Below are 21025 nucleotides of genomic sequence, written 5' to 3'. Positions count from 1 at the left end.
TACTACCTATGTTACTCCCACTATAACTAGCCTAGAGAGTAAGTTAGACTAAACGCTAGTTTATGTTATTATCTTCATAGTGCAAAGTGTGATAGAAATAGTATCATATATAGTTGCATTTATTAGCTTGTAGACTCAACTATTGTTGGGAAATGCTATGTGACAGTAACATAATATGTTACTACCTCCATCATGCTGGTTTATTGGTCCTCTTTGCAATTTATGTCAAATTTTAACTAAAGATTTAACTAACAAAATGTCAACAACAAAATTATATCATTGAATTTATAATTGAACATAGTTTTCAACGATATTAATTTTTTATGACATGCATGGAGATTTATGTCTATATATCTGGACTGGCCATAGTAGGAGCCATGGCCATGGCCTGCCTCAAGGCCCTCAACACGGCCACCACAAGAGGGGAGGGAATGCAACGCAGCACACAAAACATCATCCGTCATATGCATCAACTGGATAACTTCATCATTCAAATACTACATCTTCTTCTAATAAACCAGCAGCCGAAACGCATCCTCTTCTCTCTCTAATAAACATACTAGATAGATAGATAGATAGATAGATAGATAGATAGATAGATAAATCTCTCTCGGTAACAAACATGCCTCGGCTCAGTCGTCCGACATGCCGCCCGACTTGCTCTTGAGGTGCTCCTTGAACTCCATGATGTCGCCCTCCCACCTCGTCACCGCCTGCTTCTCGCACACCCAGATCTCCTGCGCCACCTGGTTGATCAGCCTGAAGTCATGGCTCACCAGCACCAGCCCGCCGTCCCACTCATTCAGCGCTTCCGCCAGCGAGTCGATCGTCTCGATGTCCAGGTGGTTGGTCGGCTCATCCAGCAGCAGCATCTGCGGCTCACGCCACGCCAGCCACGCGAAGATCACCCGGCTCCGCTGCCCGTCCGACAGGTTCCGCATCGGCATCACCTGCGCCTTCCCCGACAGCCCGAACCTGCCGATGGCCGCCCGCATGTTGCCTGGGTACTCCTTCAGCATGTACTGCAGCGCAGACAGGTCCAGGTCCAGCTTCTCCGCCAGGTGCTGGTGGAACTGCGCGATCCGCAGGTGGTTGTGCCGCCGCACCAGCCCGTCCAGCGGCACCAGCTCCCCCGTCATCAGCTTCAGCAGCGTGCTCTTCCCCGCCCCGTTGGGACCCACCAGCGCCACCCGCGAGTCAAGGTCCACCCCAAAGTCCAGCTTCTTGTAGATCAGGTTGTCCGGCGTGTACCCGAACGTCACCTCCACAAACTGCAGCACCGGCGGCGGGAGCTTGCCCACATTGGCAAACCGGAACGTCAGGATCCTGTCCCTCGCCACCTTCTCCGTCAGCCCGCCGCGCTCCATCTTGGCCAGCGTCTTCTCCTTGCTCTGGGCCTGCCGTGCCAGCTTGGCGGACCCGTGCCCAAAGCGCGCGATGTACTCCTTCATCGACGCAATCTGGTCCTGCTCCCACCTGTACTGCTTCATCTGGTTCTCCTCCAGCTCAGATCGGGTCTGGACATACTGGTCGAAATTCCCAGTGTACAGCTTCAGCTTCCTGTTCTGCATGTGGATGATGTTGGTACATACTCCATTCAGGAAGTCTTGGGAGTGTGATATCACAACAAGTATACGGTCAAACTTCTTCAGTGTTTCTTCCAGCCACACGCATGCCTCAAGATCTGCAAATGTTGTCAAAGAATCGCCAGCAATATTATTACTATTAATTAATCCACAAAAGCTTATTTATTTATTTGGCTTCAGAAATCATTTTGTACTAGGTACTGTATTATTATCTCAGTCAGCATCAACTCAAACATGCATGTGCCACTTTTCTAAGAGAAATAGTCGCATGGCAGCTAATATTAAGCAGTAATCATGCTATTTTTACAAACATTCCTAAACATGGTATAAGTGCTTGTGTCAATGGAAGATGAGAAAATGGAGTTATCAAAATAATCTACCAACACCATCTCACAATCAGCGCAAGGAAATCTTGGGCAAAAAACAGGTCCACTAGAGAACTATAAGTGTAGCTTTTAAAGTTTCATCCCACCACCACCCAACAAAGTGAAGTCCAACAAAAGTCAGGAATTAAGACCCAAATGTGCCGAGACATGTATAATCAAAACCTGTAACAACCTACATTCATGGTGATTTTGTGGTCAGCGGACCAACAGGTTCTCCAGTATGGCTGCTCCAACAGCCAGGCATTCCTACAGCAAGGCGCACATCATTGTTCATCGTAACAAAGGAAGCCATGGCAGAACCTTTTAACTTGGCAAAATTGAAAGGCATTTTTTTTAATATAAAATAATAAAAACCATTGACTCATTGACAACTATGAGCTCATCATTGTGCATGTTCCCTAGTTTCACTGATAATGGATCGCCCTTCAAACAGGGGCATTTCGGCCTAAGCTTTGTATTGAAGATAAGACCCTATATTGAAGACATTATCTAGCTAAACCGAGATAACCAGCATATATATTCAGCTAGCCTAGTATTTCAGCTGCTGCTCCCCTACGTGTGTGACAATCCTATGCGATCTTTTTTTAATTATTATAAATAAAAAACTGATATCCAAACAAATATGTTCAAAACTGATGTGATTTAACTCCGCCTCGAACAAGCACAAAAAGCTCCATATGCTTTCACGGGCGCTCTAAATGAGATTGTAGAAAATGCATTGGACTAAATATATGGCGCAGCCGTTATGTCCCATCTCCACAATCCCAACAGGCCAATGCATCGCATCTAAGATGACCCATAATTATATACGTACCTCCTAAAACCGGTCACGGTAAAGCTTGCTGAAAAGCATGTGATTTGGTATTAAAGAAACAGAAGGCACCAGGCCCACTTTACTAGTTGTAACACATGGGTTGGAGAAGAACTCACCAAGATGATTGGTAGGCTCATCGAGCAAAAGGATGGTTGGATTCATGAAGAGAGCTCTTGCCAAAGCAATTCTCATGCGCCAACCGCCAGAGAAGTCCCTGGTTTTCTTGGCCTGCATCTGCTTGTTAAAGCCTAAGCCAAACAAAATCTCAGCAGCACGCTTTTCAGCGGTGGATGCATCAATTGCTTCTAACCGCTCATATATGCGCTCCAAAGCTGCACCACCGCCATCATCCTAAATATGCCAGCACAGGTAGGTATTCGGTTAGAGCATATATATATATAAGTAGTAGTACAACAACAGAGCAGGGGCAGGCATTGCAAAAGGAAAGGTACATAGGGGGCTTGAAGAGCAAGATGATGATGATGATGATGATGATAGCAGAAAAATTGATTGATTGATGAGAAGAGAAACATACTTGAGCAGCCAAAACTTCAGCTTCCTTTTCCAGCTTGACCCTTTCTTCATCACAGCTAATGACGGCTCCAAGCGCAGACATGTCTGAAGCCTCGATCTCATGGCTGAGGTGGTATATATCCATGTGGTCAGGGATAGGAAGCTCCCTGCACCCTATTGCTTTGAGAAGGCAGGACTTGCCGCAGCCATTCAGACCAAGCAAACCATAGCGCCTGAGATGGAATAATAAATAAAGCCGTTAAACATCCAAGATGACAGCGGCAAGAGGTTGCTTGGAATAATTAATGCACTAGTAACCTGCCGTAGTTGAGCTCCAGCTCAGTGTCTACAAGTAGATCGTGGCCGTGGAATGTTAAAGTGAGAGACTCTATCTGCAAGTGAAGTGGCATACATTCATCAAGAGACAGACAGATAGAAAACAGAGTTAGACCATTCATCATTATATCTTGTACTCCCTCCGTAGAGTAAACAAATATAAGAGCGTTTAGATCACTTATGCTCATATATTTCTTTACGTAGGGAATATGTACCTTCCTTTAGTGGAAGAAAGGTAGTAGCGTTGCAGTTGCAGTTGCAGTTGCAGAGAATGAAGGTAGTGGGCAATGAATGTTATAAACCTACCAAACATGAAGGGTTTGTGCATACTATTTCACCATCTAATCTAATCTAATCTAATCTAATCCATGATGTTTATATGCTAGGAATTGCTGCAAATGGACCAGGGAGTAGAATATTAGTATGCCTCCCCCCCTCCCCTCCAGTGCTGAGCTGATCTATCATAGCAGTAGAGTAGAGAAGCATCTAAGGCAATAGAAAGAAAAAATTTCCATATTGTAGTCTTTCTTTCTTGTGATATAATAATAATAATAATAATAATAATAATAATAATAAGAGAGTGGGCGAGGCGCACACAAGTCATAATAATAATAAAAAAATAATGAATCCAACCCATCCAGCAAGACAAAAAAAGTTGTGCTTGTTTTGTACATGTACTACTAGAAGACTAGTTTTGTTGGGGATTAGATTGGATTGAATTGGATTGGATTAGGTGCTGATGTGCATCTGCAGCGCAGCGCAGGCAATATATTTATACAGTAGTATTTATTTGAAAGAAATATAATAGATAGAATAGATAGAAAGAGAGGAAGAGGGATCTGATCTGACAGAGAGGAGGAGAGGAGAGGAGACGTACGTGTATGTCGCGTGAGAGCGGGTGGGAGGTGAGGACGGCGGTGCAGGTGCGGTCGGACAGCTGGACGGCGGCGAGGGCCCCCTTATCCGTCGTCTTGTTGTTAGAGGCGGAAGATGATGCGGAGGAGGTGGGCACCTTGGCGCCCCTCTTTGCGGCTGCGGCGGCCTTCTTCTGCGCCGCCTTCTTCTTGCTGGCGTCCGACACCATCTCCTCTCCTCTCCGAGCTATGTGTGGTGTGGTGTGGTGTGGTGTGGTGGGTGATGGCAGACGGCGCCGGCCGGCGAGGCGAGGTGGAGAAGAAGAAGGAAAAAAAGTTCCTACCTTCCTTCCAGAACCCTCCCTCTTCTTCTAGTCTACGAGTAGTACTTTGTTGGGTTGGATTGGGTTGGACTAGTCAACAAACAACACCACAGGAAAAGGAAAAAGGAAAAACCTGGGCTGGACACGTCTCTCTGTCACTCTGTGTGTGTGTGTGTATTGGGCCGTCTTCTTATTCTTTTTCTAAATCAACAAAAAATAAAGGGATGAAAGCGAACAAAACAATCATTTGGGATGCTTCACGGAGCAACTAATTAAGGACCGCTCCTTGAGAAAAGAAGCCTCCCAACAATCATTTGAGATGGGCCGAAAACTCTCAGCCGCTGCCACATGTCGCGCTCCTCTGAATTTTGTTTTTTTTATTTTCACATGTGTTTTTGGTTTTTTGGATGTTTCTCCGGTTCAGCATTTTCTTGCTGGCGTCCGACACCATATGGCTGCTTCTCTCGCCTCGTCTCGTCTGCAAACGGTTGTGCCTCTTGAAAAATGAAAAACGCTTTCCCTTTCGTGAGAGGCACGGTTTGCCTCTTGAAAACGGAAAAAAATGTGTTTTATTTTTTTTTCTTTCGTGAGAGGCATGGTTTTGTTTCCATGAAAATCATGATCATGACTCTCGAAAACAAAGAAAAACAAGTTTTTCCCTTTCATGAGAGGCATGGTTTTGCTTCCACGAAAGACACGACCATGCCTCTCGAACATATTTCAAACTAATCAATTTAAAAAAAATCATGAACAGTTTTCAAAAACATAACTGTTTTTTTATCTCAAATATTTTTAGAATTCGTGAACATTTTCCAAATACATGACATATTTTTGAAATTACGAACATTTTTTTGCAATCATGAACATTTTCTAAATTACCTCTCATGAAAGGAAAAAAAAATAAAGAAAACACGTTTTCAAATGAAAAATGAAAAAACAGAAAAAGGAAATGATACAGAAAGCAAAAAAGAAAAAGGAAAACGAAAAGGTAAAAAAACAAAGGAAAAAAACAATTCAAGGAAGGTTCTAGAACCTTTCCACAACCGGCGCGGAAGAAATCCGTGAATGGGCGGGCCCAAAAGTAGGATCAAAGGCTGGAGGGGTACACGCTACCTTGCTAGGGCACGCCCCAGGCGCCAAATAGGGTACCCCTTTAAAGAAAAACTTACCTTGGGTCGTCTTCTTCTTCTATTATACTTGCTATATGCTAATAGTTTTCAAAGTTGGGCTTTAGATTCGGCCCATTATCATACTGATATCAAATTTGCCATTTTTCTATCTCGCACAATCTTTCAAATTTTGATATGAAATTTTGTGACAACATTGAATGATTTTGTGTCAATGCACTAATTTTTTCCCGAAATTTTTCAAACATTTGTTAATGTGCAAACCATGTCCGGTGCACTGCTACTTCTTGAGCTTGCGTTGTTTTTTCCTTGAAGAGGAAAGGGTGATGCAGCAAAGTAGAGATAGGTATTTCCCTTTGTTAGAGAATCAATGTATCAATCCAGTATGAGGTACAAACAAGTCTCCAATCTACGTACCTACACAAACAAGCAAACACTTGCACCCGACGTGATAAAGGGACCCAGGGGCCATAGGTTTCACTAGAGTAGGGCTGGAAAAAAAGCTCAGAGCTCGTGAGCTAAACGAGTAGCTCGTGACTCGGCTCGAATCGACTCGAACTCGAAGAATAGCGAGTCAAGCCAAGCTTTAGTTTAAGATCGTTTATAGACCAAGTTAAACGAGTCAATTTCACGAGTACGAGTGTAACTCGTTAGGCTCGGTACAAAAGATCAGCCACTCCCAATACAAAAATAAGATCAACCACTCAGCACCCTATGCCCTAGGCGCACAACACAAGGCCTAGCCGTTGAAGGCCCAACCGCCTACGAGACTCAAGCGTTAGAAGGAAATTACTATTGTTAGTGATATATGTGTTTAATATATACATAATCATTTTTATAATATTTGAGGGTTTTATGTTCATATCTTTAACGAGCTTAACAAGCTAAACGAGCCAGCTCGCGAGTTATACGAGTCGAGCCAATCTTGGATTTGAGCTCGTTATAATAACGAGTCGAGTCGAGCTAGCTCGTTAACGAAACGAGTTCTAGCGAATCGAGCCGAGCTGGCTCGACTCGGCTCGAATTCCAGCCCTACACTAGAGGCTTCTCTCTTGAAGGAAAATAATACTATTGGTGAACAAATTACTGTCGAGCAATTGATAGAAAAGCGCAAAGTTATGATGATATCCAAGGCAATGATTATGAATAGAGGCATCACGTCTGTGTCAAGTAGACCGAAACGATTCTGCATCTACTACTATCACTCCACACACCGACCGACTCCTGCCTGCATCAAGAGTGTTTTTTGCCACTGTCAATTTTTCGTTCGATGCAAAATATCATGTTTTGTAAAGTGATGGTTTTCCTAGAGCTATGATGCGTAAGTGGTGGTTTTATGCATTTTACTTCTACCCCTGCCCTCGTTGAGCAAGGAAGATGAGATAACTTTCCCTGAGCTGGGCCTGACTCTCCGGCCCGGCCCACTCCTCCTCACAACCAAGAAGAGAAACCTTCGCTTCGCTAAAAAGAAAAGAATGTCAATGCCGCCGGCGACGTGGACGAGGACGAGGAAGCTCCTCCTTGGCCTTCCCCTGCTCGCCGGAAGCAGATCCGCCGGCCGCAGCAGCAGATCCGCTCATATCAAAGAAGTGTATCTATCTATACCTAACTAAAATAATAAAGTAGCTATCGCTTCTGATGGTACGTCACAAAAATTGCCCCCGAAGTTGCCGTAAATCATCCACAATGCCATTAATAAGTGAAGAAAACGATTCAATTTTTTTTTCAAAGTCGTTGTCGTCGGGTCCGACTCTTATACAGTGATACCCTTAGAAATATCATAGGCACAAGCGTAGTGCAATGGCTATAGTCGTTGTCTTCCACCCCAGAGACTCTGGGTTTGATCCTAGTACCTCCCTTTTTGCCCCTACTTTTCTCTCTCTTAATAGCGAGAGTGCCTCCTCCACCCCGCACACGTTCATGGGGCGCCCATGACACCCCTTTTTTTTCTTATCTCTATTTATGTTTCTCCTTCAAATTAATTAGGGATTTCAAAAGTTGTGAGTTTTGAATTTTATTTGAAAAACCATAACATGTTCATGAATTCAAAAAATGTTTGGAAAATCATAAAATATCCAATATTTTTTAAAAAAGTACACATTGCTTTTGAGAAATCATAAAATTTTCATGAATTCAAAAAATGTTTGGAAAATCATAAATGTCCAGTATTTTAAAAATTGTTTGCATATTTAGAAAAATGGTACTCCCCCTTTCCCCCCCTACCTTTTCTCTCTTACCAGCAAGAGTGCCTCCTCCACCCCCGCACACGTTCATGGGTCGGGCCATGATGCCCCTTTTTTCTTTTCTTATTTCCTTTTATGTTTTTCCTTCTTCAAATTTATTCAGGATTTTACAAGTTGTGAGTTTTGAATTTTATTTTAAAAATTGTGAAATGTTCATGAATTCAAAAAATGTTTGGAAAATCATAAAATTTCCAATATTTTAAAAATTGTATGCATTGCTTTTGAGAAATCATAAATTTTTCATGAATTCAAAAATGTTTGGAAAATCATAAATGTCCGGTATTTTAAAAATGTTTTCATATTATAAAAAAATCATGATTTTGAAAGTATGTTTGCAAAAAAACACTCATGATTTTAGGAAAAATGACCATGTACTCAAAACATATTCAGGAATTTGAAAATTGTAAATTTTAGAAAATATTCACAAAACTTCAAACAGATTTGTAAATAACAAACAGAACTAACATGCTTACATAGAGGTTTTTTTGGGATTTGTAGAGGTTGTTTTATGATTTTATTTGGTACTCGCGAGTCACGTAAAAAAAGGTTTCCATGTGTTTGTGCGGTGTTGAGATCAAAAAAATTGACACAACTTCTTACGGATTAGTTTTTGTAAGTCTCTACTCTTATAAAAGACCGAGTTGGTGATGATGTTGTGCCTGCCATCGTGTAATATAGACCGTCCGATCTATATCTGACGAATAGAAAGCAAACTATGACAATTTTGCAAAAAGATACCCGCATCTCTCTCCACACTTGCAAATAAGGACTTCTCTCGTTCATCCTTTTCTCTTACAAGATAAACTACTCATACAAATGTATCTTGATGTTCCGTGCAATGCACGCACATCTTGCTAGTTATATGAAAATGACTAGTTTGCCTCCATACACATCCATGTTTATTCTGGTATCATAGTTTTACTCGTCAGGGTAAACACCATGACCCTAGGTCAAGGTATCATAGTTTTACTGATCCAGAAGAAAATGCTTAAAAACCATTCGCAATATAAAAAATGTTCACAAATTTGTAAAAAAATGTTCCCAAATTTTTGAAAATATTCATGAATGATCAAGCATATGTAGTCAAACAGTAATGCTTCTGTGTCTTTGTGACTATATACCCGCGTGAATTTTGAAGAATTAACTGCCGGGTTGGGTCAGAATTTATAGTATGTTTAAAAAGAATGTTTCTTGAAATTCAGAACAATTCTTTAAATTACCAAGTTTTCTGACAACCATGATATTTTTTGCGAAAATGTGAACATTGCTTTAATTTGTGAATGAATTTTGAAGAAGGAACATTTGTCTTGCATTTGTGAACAAATTTAAAAAAAACGCGATGAGATGTGAATAAAATGTGGCCGTTGAAGATTATGAATTATTTTTTCTTCTCTTGCAATGCACGGGCCCTTTTGCTAGTAAGTAAATAAAACATAAAGCCGTTATTATGTTCTTTGTAATGAGCGGTGGAAAGATGTGAAGTTGAACCTCTTTTAAATAACTTTGGCATACCAACAAAAGGAGTTAGGGGGAGCAAACTTCCAAATTACAGCATTACTACTACGACGACGACTGCTGCTGCTACTACTACTACTCGAGAAGGAATATTTGTTTTTTTATGAGGAAAGGATTGGAGAAGGAAGATTAGATAGCTTCCCCTGGGCTGGGCTGGGCTGGGCCGGGCCTGCCTGTCCGGCCCACCGAATGAAGGCCTGACCTGATCATTTCAGTTCAGTTGAGCCCACACCCACTCACCCTCCTCCTCCTCCTCCTCAGTCCTCGATGTCGCCGGCGGCGTGGACGAGGACGAGGAAGCTCGTGCTTGGCCTTCCCCTGCTCGCCGGCCGAAGCAGCAGATCCGCTGGAGATGGCCGGTGAGCAACCATCTCTTGTTTGGTTTTCTTTCCAGCTCATGGACTGAGTTGGTTTCAGCTCCTCCTCCTACTTTGCCGGTGCCGGTGCCGCCGGAGAGACGAGCCAGAAGAAGAAGAGGTCGACGGCAGTCCGGAAGGTGGTGGCTATCGGGGCCATCAGCCTGGCCGGGGGAGTCGCCCTCAGCGCCATCAACGACCTCGCCATCTTCCACGGATGCACCAGGTCTCTAGGATGTGCATCTGCATCTGCATCTGCATCTGCTTCTGCTTCTGCTCTGCTCTGCTCTCTAGAATCAATTCAACATCTACATTAGTACATGATATAACTGCTCTGCTTTCTTGGAATTTATCACCTTTATTCGAATAATCTTCTTTCTATGTATACCCTGTACCTGTACCTGTACTATATGCAGGTTTGGACCCTTTTTCAGTTATTATTAGGAACATTAGATAAATATATATGCACCAACGAAGAACATACTCCATATATCTCCTATTAAATCTTTCTTTCTTTCTTCCTTTCATGATTTGTATGATGATGATGATGATGATGATGATATGTGCCTACAATCCAGCAAGGCGATCGACAAGGCTAGCGAGAACCCAGAGGTCGTACAGGCGATCGGGGTGCCTATAGCTAGAGGCCCATGGTACGATGCATCTGTCGTTTTGGGTCATCGGCGCCGATCCGTGTCGTGCACGTTCCCGGTCACAGGGCCACGGGGTTCGGGAGTGTTTCAGATCGAGGCCGTCCGGAATGGAGGTTTGTCAACAGCTACTTCTTTCTTGACACTCATACATAGATAGATACTCGTGGATTTCCTTCAGTACCTAGTTTTCTTATAATGTCTGCTTTATCTTGTCTTGTGTTACTTGTGCATAAAGAGGATGGTGTGCTTTCGTTTCTGCGCCACCACGACTGGGAGATACTGGCCATGGATGCTCGCCTGGAACTGCAGCTGGAAGCACTACCTTCAGATGATGGCAGTCAGGGTCAGCAACCAGTCGTGATGAACCTAAACCTGATGAGCAGCACTTCTGCTGATGACGACGACAACTGTAAGATTAGTGATACTGCTGGTGGTGGGGAAATCAGTTGAGAGTTGAGCCTTTCTTCTTTTCTTTTCTTGTCGTTGCAACAAGAGGGAGATAGTTGACAAGAAAGAATATTCATAGAAATTTGGTTTGATGGAGATGGCAATAATTGAATTGAATTGAGTTGAGCATCACTTCACTCACTTGCTTTGATGTCTGAATCCTATCCTATCCTATCCTATGTGCCTGAAACAAGAAGCAGGCTAGGGATAGATAGATAGATAGAAAGAAATGTACAGTAGTAACTAAAATTAGGAGGGGGGCATGCATGCATGCACTTGGTGCTTAGGCCTGCCAGCCGGGCAAACCATCAACCCTACGTTTGTTTAGCTTAGCATGTGGGTGGCATGGCATGGCATGGATTCCGGCGGGCCGCCAATGACCTTGCTCATCGTGTCGATTGGGATTGGATCGAGGAATCGAAACAAAATGGATTGGATTGAATGCTTGGGCAAATTCTTTCTATGTATCGTTAGGTAGTAGAATAGAATTTGCTCAAGCATTCACCACCTAGCAAGCAAGGAAGGATGGGCATCTTGTGTTGCTTCCAGTCCGGCGCCGACAAGCTCCTGGATCATGGTCATGGTGGTGGTCCGGCGGCCGTACCTGCTTCCACAACCAAGAAGCCGCCTCCCCGAGACGCTCCAGCCGTCACCGTCCGCCCCCCTAATCTGCTGCGACGAGATGATGATCATCAAGAGGAGGAGGGCGCCCGCAGCAGCAGCAACAACAACAACCTTGCCACCCTCGTCGATGAGATTGTTGCAGAATCAGGTACACAAATCTTCATCATCTATCCATCCATGTACATACATACATACATAAATAAATGTCCTTAAGAAACTAGCTCCAATCAAAATATTGTATTGTATGATATTGCATTTTGTTTTCTCATTAAGGCAAGCCTCTGACCAACAAGTAATAATCCTTTAAATTTGTGATGATGTGATCACCTCTTTTTTTTTGTCTACCTTTGATGAGACCAACAAAATAAGAGTTATACTATGACACAAAGAGTATATATACCATTGGATTTGCACTTTTAAAGATATACAACCTCTGTACCAAAATATAAGATGTTTTTTTGGTTTTGGATAGGGTATAAAAAACTGAATTGCATTTTGTTACGGAGAGAGTACTTTTTTATGCCCTGTTGGTAAAATTGATGGTCAAAGTGAGATTCAAAATACAAGATGACCTTGTTGTATATATAAAGAAAAACGACGACATAAACTTGTGCTACATAAATAAATAAACAAAATGCACACTATACACATATTTTTGAAACAAGAGAGGGGAATGAATGAATATATAGATAGGTACTAGGTGAAATAAGAGACAGTGATGAATGAATGAATGGATGGATGACTGAGTGAGATTTGCAATGTGGTATTGAATTGCAGCGACGTACGAGCACAACCGGCGGGTGGCTGACGAGATCCTGGGGATGAACAAGGAGGAGGCGGCGGTGACGGCGCGCGCATTCACATTCGCCGAGCTCTCGGAGGCCAGCGGCAGGTTCCGGGTGGAGTCGATGCTGGGCGAGGGCGGGTTCGGGCCCGTGTACCGCGGGCGGCTGAGGGACGGCACGGAGGTGGCGGTGAAGCAGCTGGACCGCAACGGGCTGCAGGGCACGCGCGAGTTCCTGGTGGAGGTGCTCATGCTCAGCCTCCTCAAGCACCCCCACCTCGTCACTCTCATCGGCTACTGCGCCGACGCCAACCACCGCATGCTCGTCTACGAGTTCATGCCCCAGGGTTCCCTCGAGGACCACCTCCTGGACCTGCTGCCGTCGTCCCGGGGGCTCGACTGGGCCATGCGCATGCGCATCGCGCAGGGCGCCGCCCGGGGCCTCGAGTACCTCCACGACGCCTCCCGCCGCCCCGGCCCGCCCGTCATCTACCGCGACTTCAAGGCCTCCAACATCCTCCTCGACGGCTGCTTCCGCGCGCACCTCTCCGACTTTGGCCTCGCCAAGGTCGGCCCCGTCGGCGACAAGACCCATGTCTCCACCAGGGTCATGGGCACCTACGGCTACTGCGCCCCCGAGTACGCGCTCACGGGCAAGCTCACCACCATGTCCGACGTCTATAGCTTCGGCGTCGTCTTCCTCGAGATCATCACGGGGCGGCGCGTCATCGACACGTCCAGGCCCCGTGATGAGCACAACCTTGTGCAGTGGGCGGCACCGCGCTTCAAGAGCAAGAAGCGCTTCAGGGAGATGGCCGACCCGCTCCTCCGCGGCGCATACCCAACCAAGGGGCTCTACCAGGCGCTCGCCATCTCCGCCATGTGCCTCCAGGAGGATGCCACCATGCGCCCCTCCATCGCCGACGTTGTCACGGCGCTCGACTACCTCACCGGCGTCGCCAAGCCTTCCCCTAGCCCTACCCCTCAACAACAGTCGCCTTCCCCTAGCCCTAGCCCTACCCATCCTCAACATCAGTCGCCACCCAAGGAGGACGATGATGCCACTGACTAGCTATAACAACAAACATGCATATCTCTCTGTGGAACATGTATATATGCAACCAAGTCTTCTTGTTATCTCATGGATTATTTCTCTGCAAGTAACCTAACCTGGTTTGTGCATGCCCGTCCGTCCATATTAGGATAATAAGATTTATTTATTTCCTGCTGCTAATTGACACCAAATCTACAACTTGCCATGGGCTCAAAGCAACAAACAAAAGAGCTAGCACAACATTATTTAACAATCAACTTAGGCAGCATTCTTTTGTGTAGTAAACACTATCAGATTTCATGCCAAAAAAACTGAAAACAGTGTCAGTTAAACTAAAAAATCTCGTGCAACATATTCAAAGGTTGTGCGTGTAACACCACTCAATTCATATAGACAGATAAAAAGCTTTCTCTCAAAGCTGCTCCTAACCAACAGAGTATCGTGTTTTATCCAACCGACCGACCGACCTAATCAGTAAATCTTCACTCGTGACAAAGTTGCGCTGCCTCCCTAGCAATCTATCTATCCAGTCTAGCTATCCATTCCTCTCCTCCCTAACAGAAGAGAAAAAGAAAAAAAGATACTCTACTTGTGGTGCTCAAAGGTGCCGAGGTCGCTCACGGATGGCATCCCAAGGGACAAATCAGCCTCTTCTGCCCGCTTGCTGGGGCTGGGGCTGGGGCTTGGGCTTCCCAGCGTCAGCTTCTGCTTGTACGTGTGGTTGTATATCTGGAGCGCCTGAGCAATCATTGTCCCCGGATTGCCTGCGTCACTGGGAAGAAGCATCGTGTTCGTCTGCAGTTTGGCAAAACACACATGCATCAGTAAGTACAATGAAATTTCATATCAGCTAAGCTAGCAAACGCCAAGAGTCGTGTATATACTATAATAATTATTAAGATTCAACAACTCACACTTCTAGCCAGTTCACTGAATGCTCTGATGTACTGTTCAGCAATCCTCAAGCTGGCAGCCTGCACAAATTACAAGCAGCAAAATGTGTGTGTGTGTTGTCAGGCAAAGGGAAAAGGACCGTCAAAATCTCTTTACTTGAAGGATTCCATTAAGATTTTACAAGAAAAGTGTGATACCTCTGTGCTGCCTTCAGTTTTAAACGACTCCGAGACCATCCTGATCCCTTCAGCAGTGGCTTGCGACCTGGCAAGAATCGCTTCAGCTTCACCTGGTGTCCACATAGAAAAACAAGCGTAAGTCCAAGAGTCAAGCAACACTTTTTAGCTTCACCAGACCAGAGGGCAACAATCGAAATATGTTCCAAGCAAATAATAATTATAGTAGAAACGACAAGACTTTTGGTTTTGTCAACTGGGACATTATTATAATCAGAATAGCTCTTCAAGTATGTATAGTCGTCCAACAATACAAACAGTAGAACTGAACATCTGTGCTAAAATGCATACTTGATGTTTCATGAAATTCATTGCCATAAGATGCATGTGTCTAGTGAACCTTCTGTACAAGTGAGACATAATTTAAACCCCTGCCCTGTGTAGAAATGCATCAGGTTCAATCTCCTTGAATGGATGAGGAAAAATACATGCAAGCAGAAAGAAATTAACAACAAGTCCATGAGGCGGTATTATCCATTATTACTTCCAATCCTAAGAACAGTTCCAAGGAATAGCAGGACTTGCAATAACATAAGAATTATAAAAATCCCAAAATATTTGACATTTTAATGTTTCACAATAAGAAAAAGTATAATGTTATATGCATGCTTTCAGAAACTAAGGTTAGAATGCTGGATAGCAGAAGGCAGAGGAACAGGATTTCCTCAAATCATGCATGTAGCAGCATAAATGGGCAAGTGTATAGTATTTTTGACAAGCTGAGCAAGCAAAAATATTTCAGAATCTGCGGAGTAGCATTATAAAACAGATGTCACGTACCCTTTGCTTTGTTTGCATTTTCCATCATAGCACCTGGCACAAGAGAACAAAACAAAACAAAACCTGGAGTTAAATCTGTAGTTTATTGTACAAAACATGGTGTAAGAGATCAAACAGAGTTGGCCATACGAGTTTGGTCTGATGAAATCTAACACTATTAAGGGCAACATCATCAGTCAGGTAGCATAGCAGGATTTAATTTATAACTTATATCTACCATAGCACATGGGCTGAACATAAGGTAGCAAGCAGGATTCAGTGTGCAACTTATCATCACATAAAAATAGAATGTTGTTAAACCAAAGAGCCCATACAAGTTTGGTCTGACGAAATCGAACACTATCTACTTGGCAACATGAGTATGGTAGCAGGATTCCAACACGAGTAAGTTAGCAGGATTTATTAGTCTGCGACTTACATCTAGCACTAGTATATAATATGGGGTGAACCAGAGCACTTGTCAATATCAGTCAGGTAGTAGGATTTAGTGTTGTTACAAACTGAATGCGCAACTTGTCTCACATAAAAACAGAATGTTGTTAAACTGAAGAGCAGTTTGCCATACGATGAAATCCAACACTATATAGTAGGATTTAGTGTTGTTAAACTGATAGGAAGCAGGATTTAATTTGCAACTTGCATCTAGCAAGAGCACTTGTCTGACATGAGTCAGGTAGCAAGCAGGATTCATTAAAAACTGAAGAAGGTTGTTAAACTAAAGAAGAAGGATCAAGTTAGTAAAAGCCACTACCTTCAGACTCGAGGATCTGAGCACGTTTCTTGCGCTCTGCTGCGGCCTGCATCTCCATGGCCTTCTTGACTCCATCTGGAGGAGTGATGTCCCCTAGAAAGATAGACAAGCTTCAGTTGAAGAAACATACTCTAGTAGAAGAAAGAAAGAAAGAAAAGGAAGAAAAGAAACATACTGATTTCGTAGCGAAGACACTTCAAACCCCAAGTTTCTGCTGCCTCATTGATTGACTTCTGTAGTTGGGGAAACAAAAGAGAAGAAATCAAATTGGGAGGGTTGTTGGTTAGGTGTCAGTTCTGCTGTGTGGTGATGAAAAGACAAGTTAACAGCACATGAATCACAACCCAAGTATGTATAATGTCCACCGCCTAAACATTGAAATCTCTATACTGAAGATGGAGTCCCTCTGAAGATGAAATTATACTAGTACATACCACAATGTTGGTGTTGAGCGTGTCCCTCTCCTCAAAGGTCTTGTCAAGGGTAATCTTGCCGAGTTCACTCCTCATGGTTGTCTGCGCAAGTTGGATGACAGCATAGATGGGGTTCTCCACGCCGTAAGAGGCCATGTAGGGGTCGACGATCTGGTTCGATCCAATTCGATTCAATTCAATTCATGAATACTAAGTAGATTCTAAGCTAAACAAGAATCAAAGGAAAAGAAAATCCAAGAAAAGAGACCTTGACGTATAGCACTCCTCCGATCTGTATCGAGACGTTGTCCTTTGTGATCGCCGAGTTGTCCGGGATGGGGATGGCCTCCTCCTTGAGCGAGTGCACATAGGCGATGCGGTCCACGCCGGGCATCAGGAGGTGGATCCCCGACGACAGGGTCTTGAGGTACTTGCCGAACCGCTCCACCACGAACGCCTTCTTCTCCGGGACGATGCTCAGCCCCAGGTTCGCCGGGGTCGGCGGCGGCTCGTAGAACGACGGCGACGGGTCCCCTCCTGCTGCGCGGTACCACCGCCCTTGCGCCTGCAGCACCGCCGGCAGCGCGCCGGAGCGGAGGAGGCCGGGGCTGGTGCCGGAGCGGAGGAGGCCGGGGGCGGCGCGGCGCGCCAGCATCCGGGTCGCCGCCATGGACATCCTTGGCTGGGTCTCGACAAGAATTACTCCTATTTGGATTTGGACTGGATTAGATTCCACGACGGTCGCTTGGGATTTATTACTTTATTTATTTATTTATAAGAGAAGAAAGAATTTCTTTCCTTGCTTCCAAGAAAAGAAAAGAAAAGAACGCTCTAGAGTTATTACCAAGGTATTCATTAGACGAATATATATATATATATATATATATATATATATATATATATATATATATATATATATAAAATAGGGGATCCCTAAATGAATGTGAAATTAATATCTTGATGCCTGCCTACGTTTATAAGAACTAGCCAATATGCCCGTGCGTTGCAACGAAAGAAAGAAAATCACATAGCCATAACCGAATAAGCATGACTCAAGACTCTTCACCGGTATGTGTATTTCGTTTCAATGCGACACACCGTCATTTCGTGACTTATCCTTCTTTTGACCCCACCGTCAAAGAGGTTGTGCCTACATGATCACAATGCATCCAAAAACATGATGAATCCTAAGGTAGTGATCACCGCATGACACTCCTGACATTGAATTATGACAATGTAATGATTTTTTTAAATACTAGCAAACATGCCCGTGCGTTGCAACGGGAGAGAAAAAATTTACACGCTAGCCAAATAAGTTTGACTCAATACCCTGATGAGGGAGTCCTGGATTAGGGGTATCCGGACAGCCAGACTATAACCTTTGGCCGGACTGTTGGACTATGAAGATATAAGATTGAAGACTTCGTCCCATGTCCGGATGGGACTCTCCTTGGCGTGGAAGGCAAGCTTGGCAATACGGATATGTAGATCTCCTTCCTTATAACCGACTTTGTGTAACCCTAGCCCCCTCCGGTGTCTATATGAACCGGAGGGTTTAGTCCGTAGAACAACAACAATCATACCATAAGCTAGCTTCTAGGGTTTAGCCTCTCTGATCTCGTGGTAGATCCACTCTTGTACTACCCATATCATCAATATTAATCAAGCAGGAGTAGGGTTTTACCTCCATCAAGAGGGCCCGAACCTGGGTAAAAACATCGTGTCCCTTGTCTCCTGTTACCATCCGCCTAGACGCACAGTTCGGGACCCCCTACCCGAGATCCGCCGGTTTTGACACCGACATTGGTGCTTTCATTGAGAGTTCCTCTGTGCCGTCGCCATAAGGAAGGATGCCTCGTCTCGTCTTTAAAGACGGCACTAGCGCTGAGGGAGCTTTGGCTGTCGGCCAAACTCTCCGGCTAGGTGGTTTCATCATGACCGCCTGTTCGGCTGCTGCACCAACGACGACCTCTCGGGTCATCGAAAGCAGTCTCCACGTCAACTCGGAACTCGCCGAGCAGTTGGATCCAATGGAGCTCTCCTCCCTGAGCGAGCTCTTAGATCGCATCGCCGCCCTGGGAGTCGCTATGGACTATGATCGGATTGGGCTTAAACCCGATCAGAGAGAAATTAACTCTCCCCTGGTCACCCATCATGTTGCGGTGGTGGAGGAGCAATGCGGCGACCCTTCCTCTATCTTGAGGACTAGATATGTCCGGATTCCTGAGTCCTCCGAGCCGGATACCCGTTCACGGGAAGATACCACCCAAGCCCTGAACCTAGAGTCAGGCAGCGGGCTAGACTCATCCGGCAACGTCCCAGAGCCCGAACTTCTAAGATTGGAAACTCCTCGGCCCCTGGGTCTCAGATCGGGTGAGGTTTCGGATTCAATTCCACCCACCCACCCAAACATAAGTGATATTTCCCACATCAGGCAAGAGCCCCAAGAAACAGTACATCATTATTGGGCCAGATTCCTTCTTGTAATGAACAAGGTTAAAAACTGTCGCGAGGAAGACGCAATCTCATTCTTCTGCAATAATTGCACGGACAAGGGCATCCTTAACGCCATAAGTCGCCGTGAAATTACACGCTTTGCCGACTTGGCATCCATAGTACGAAAGTACTGTGCGATGGAAAGTGCCTGGAAAACCGAAATAAAATTTTGGGATAATCCGGCCATGAATTCGAACTCAGTCCAGGATAAAAGGGTGCATTATCACAAAACATCCGGGTTAACTACCAAGAAGCAAAAACCCTCTACAGGGCACGGAACCGTACTGGAGGGATGGCTCAATGGACCCTGTAAAATTCATAGTACAGAGGGTGCCATACCAACACACAGCCTTAGAGCATGTTGGATACTCCAGCAGGTAGCCAAAAGTGGCGAGGATCTTCTCATTCCAGAAGCCACAGAGCACCATCCCAAGGATAACAATACGGTATTAACAGTCTTTGAGACCTTCGCATCAAAGAATAGGCGAAAGAGAACACTCTGCAGCCTCGCCGAAATCCACCATGTGGCAACAATAAATCCATGGAGTGACACGGCTATTACTTTCAATGCCAGTGACGAACCTAAATTCCGAACAGCCCGAGCACCAGCCGCATTGGTCCTCAGTCCAATAGTGGACGGCTTTCGACTCACCAAGGTACTCATGGACGGAGGCAGCGGATTAAACCTTTCAAGCCATACCCCATTACGGGTACATGAAGCTAAAAATGCCCGGGCCCAATGGAATCATCACTCTTGCCAGTGATCCGGACACATCACTCCGCGCCAAAAACATGCCAGCCGCACTGGCCCTCGAGGCATTATCCAAAGCCCTAGCGGCCGAGGAACTGACTGCGCTGCGCTCCACGGTGAACAGGGACGATGTGATACTCGATAAGAGATCCAAGTCCACCTCCTTTAAACCAGCAGACGAAATAGTCAAATTCCAAGTCCATCCAATGGACCCTACCAAAACAGCCTCCATCGGGGCACAGCTAAACCCCGCCATAGACGCCGCACTACGAGAGTTCCTGCGCGAAAACTGGGACATTTTTGCCTGGCATCCTTCAGATATGCCAGGAATCCCACGCAGGCTGGCCGAGCATAGCCTCAATATTCTAAAAGGATTCAAGCCTATCAAGCAGGCGCTTCTGCGTTTTTCCGAACCTAAGAGGCAAGCTATGGGAGAAGAACTAGCCAAGTTATTGGAGGCCGGATTCATTAGAGATATAAAACACCCGGACTGGCTAGCAAACCTGGTGATGGTATCAAAGAAGGATAATTCCTGGCGCCTGTGCGTCGACTTCAAGGACCTCAACAAGGCTTGCCCAAAGGATCCCTTCCCCCTCCCCCGCATCGATCAAATTATCGATGCTACCGCAGGACACAACTCATTGTGTTTCCTCGACGCATACTCCGGCTACCACCAAATTAAGATGGCGGAGCCCGACCAAGCCGCAACGGCATTCATCACACCATACGGCCCCTTCTGCTTCAACACAATGCCTTTGGGCTCAAAAACGCCGGTGCAACATATCAGCGCATGATTCAGACATGTCTGGCGAACCAGATCGGCAAAACAGTGGAGGCATACCTAGATGATGTGGTCGTCAAAACCAAACACGTTGACTCTCTAATAGACGACTTGAGGCTCACATTCGACAACCTCCGAACATACGACATCAAGCTCAACCCGGAAAAATGCGTTTTCGGTGTACCAGCCGGAAAGCTCCTAGGCTTCATTGTATCCAGCAGAGGAATTGAAGCAAATCCGGCCAAGATCCGAGCTCTGTCACAGTTGGATATCCCAACTGTAAGTGCATCTAGTGCCACCCCTAGTAG

At 45.0% G+C, this 21025-nt stretch overlaps 4 protein-coding genes across 4 annotated transcripts; 2 read left to right on the top strand and 2 right to left on the bottom strand.

Moving 5' to 3' along the window:
* Positions 1 to 447: 447 nt before the first annotated feature.
* Positions 448 to 4896, bottom strand: LOC125529013 (ABC transporter F family member 1). The gene is made up of 5 exons (XM_087517350.1): positions 4513 to 4896; positions 3618 to 3691; positions 3322 to 3532; positions 2903 to 3137; positions 448 to 1684 (listed from the first exon to the last, which is right to left on the bottom strand). The coding sequence occupies exons 1-5, from the start codon at positions 4717 to 4719 to the stop codon at positions 633 to 635; spliced, it is 1779 nt and encodes a 592-aa protein (XP_087373476.1). The 5' UTR covers positions 4720 to 4896; the 3' UTR covers positions 448 to 632.
* Positions 4897 to 9899: 5003 nt separating this feature from the next.
* On the top strand, positions 9900 to 11285 carry LOC125552872 (uncharacterized). The gene is made up of 4 exons (XM_048716575.2): positions 9900 to 10056; positions 10115 to 10279; positions 10632 to 10819; positions 10942 to 11285. The coding sequence occupies exons 1-4, from the start codon at positions 9965 to 9967 to the stop codon at positions 11154 to 11156; spliced, it is 660 nt and encodes a 219-aa protein (XP_048572532.1). The 5' UTR covers positions 9900 to 9964; the 3' UTR covers positions 11157 to 11285.
* Positions 11286 to 11423: 138 nt separating this feature from the next.
* On the top strand, positions 11424 to 13747 carry LOC125552870 (putative serine/threonine-protein kinase PBL7). Its single transcript, XM_048716572.2, has 2 exons — positions 11424 to 11925; positions 12555 to 13747. The coding sequence occupies exons 1-2, from the start codon at positions 11679 to 11681 to the stop codon at positions 13631 to 13633; spliced, it is 1326 nt and encodes a 441-aa protein (XP_048572529.2). The 5' UTR covers positions 11424 to 11678; the 3' UTR covers positions 13634 to 13747.
* A 195-nt stretch (positions 13748 to 13942) lies between these two features.
* Positions 13943 to 17436, bottom strand: LOC125552871 (uncharacterized). The gene is made up of 8 exons (XM_048716574.2): positions 16958 to 17436; positions 16711 to 16860; positions 16452 to 16509; positions 16277 to 16369; positions 15526 to 15558; positions 14707 to 14798; positions 14530 to 14589; positions 13943 to 14410 (listed from the first exon to the last, which is right to left on the bottom strand). The coding sequence occupies exons 1-8, from the start codon at positions 17363 to 17365 to the stop codon at positions 14201 to 14203; spliced, it is 1104 nt and encodes a 367-aa protein (XP_048572531.1). The 5' UTR covers positions 17366 to 17436; the 3' UTR covers positions 13943 to 14200.
* Positions 17437 to 21025: the final 3589 nt, after the last annotated feature.

Source organism: Triticum urartu, chromosome 4A (genome assembly GCF_056163025.1).
Source record: "Triticum urartu cultivar PI428250 chromosome 4A, HENAU_Tu73, whole genome shotgun sequence".
Classification (NCBI taxonomy): Eukaryota; Viridiplantae; Streptophyta; class Magnoliopsida; order Poales; family Poaceae; genus Triticum; species Triticum urartu.
This window is presented reverse-complemented; position numbering and strand designations above follow the sequence as displayed.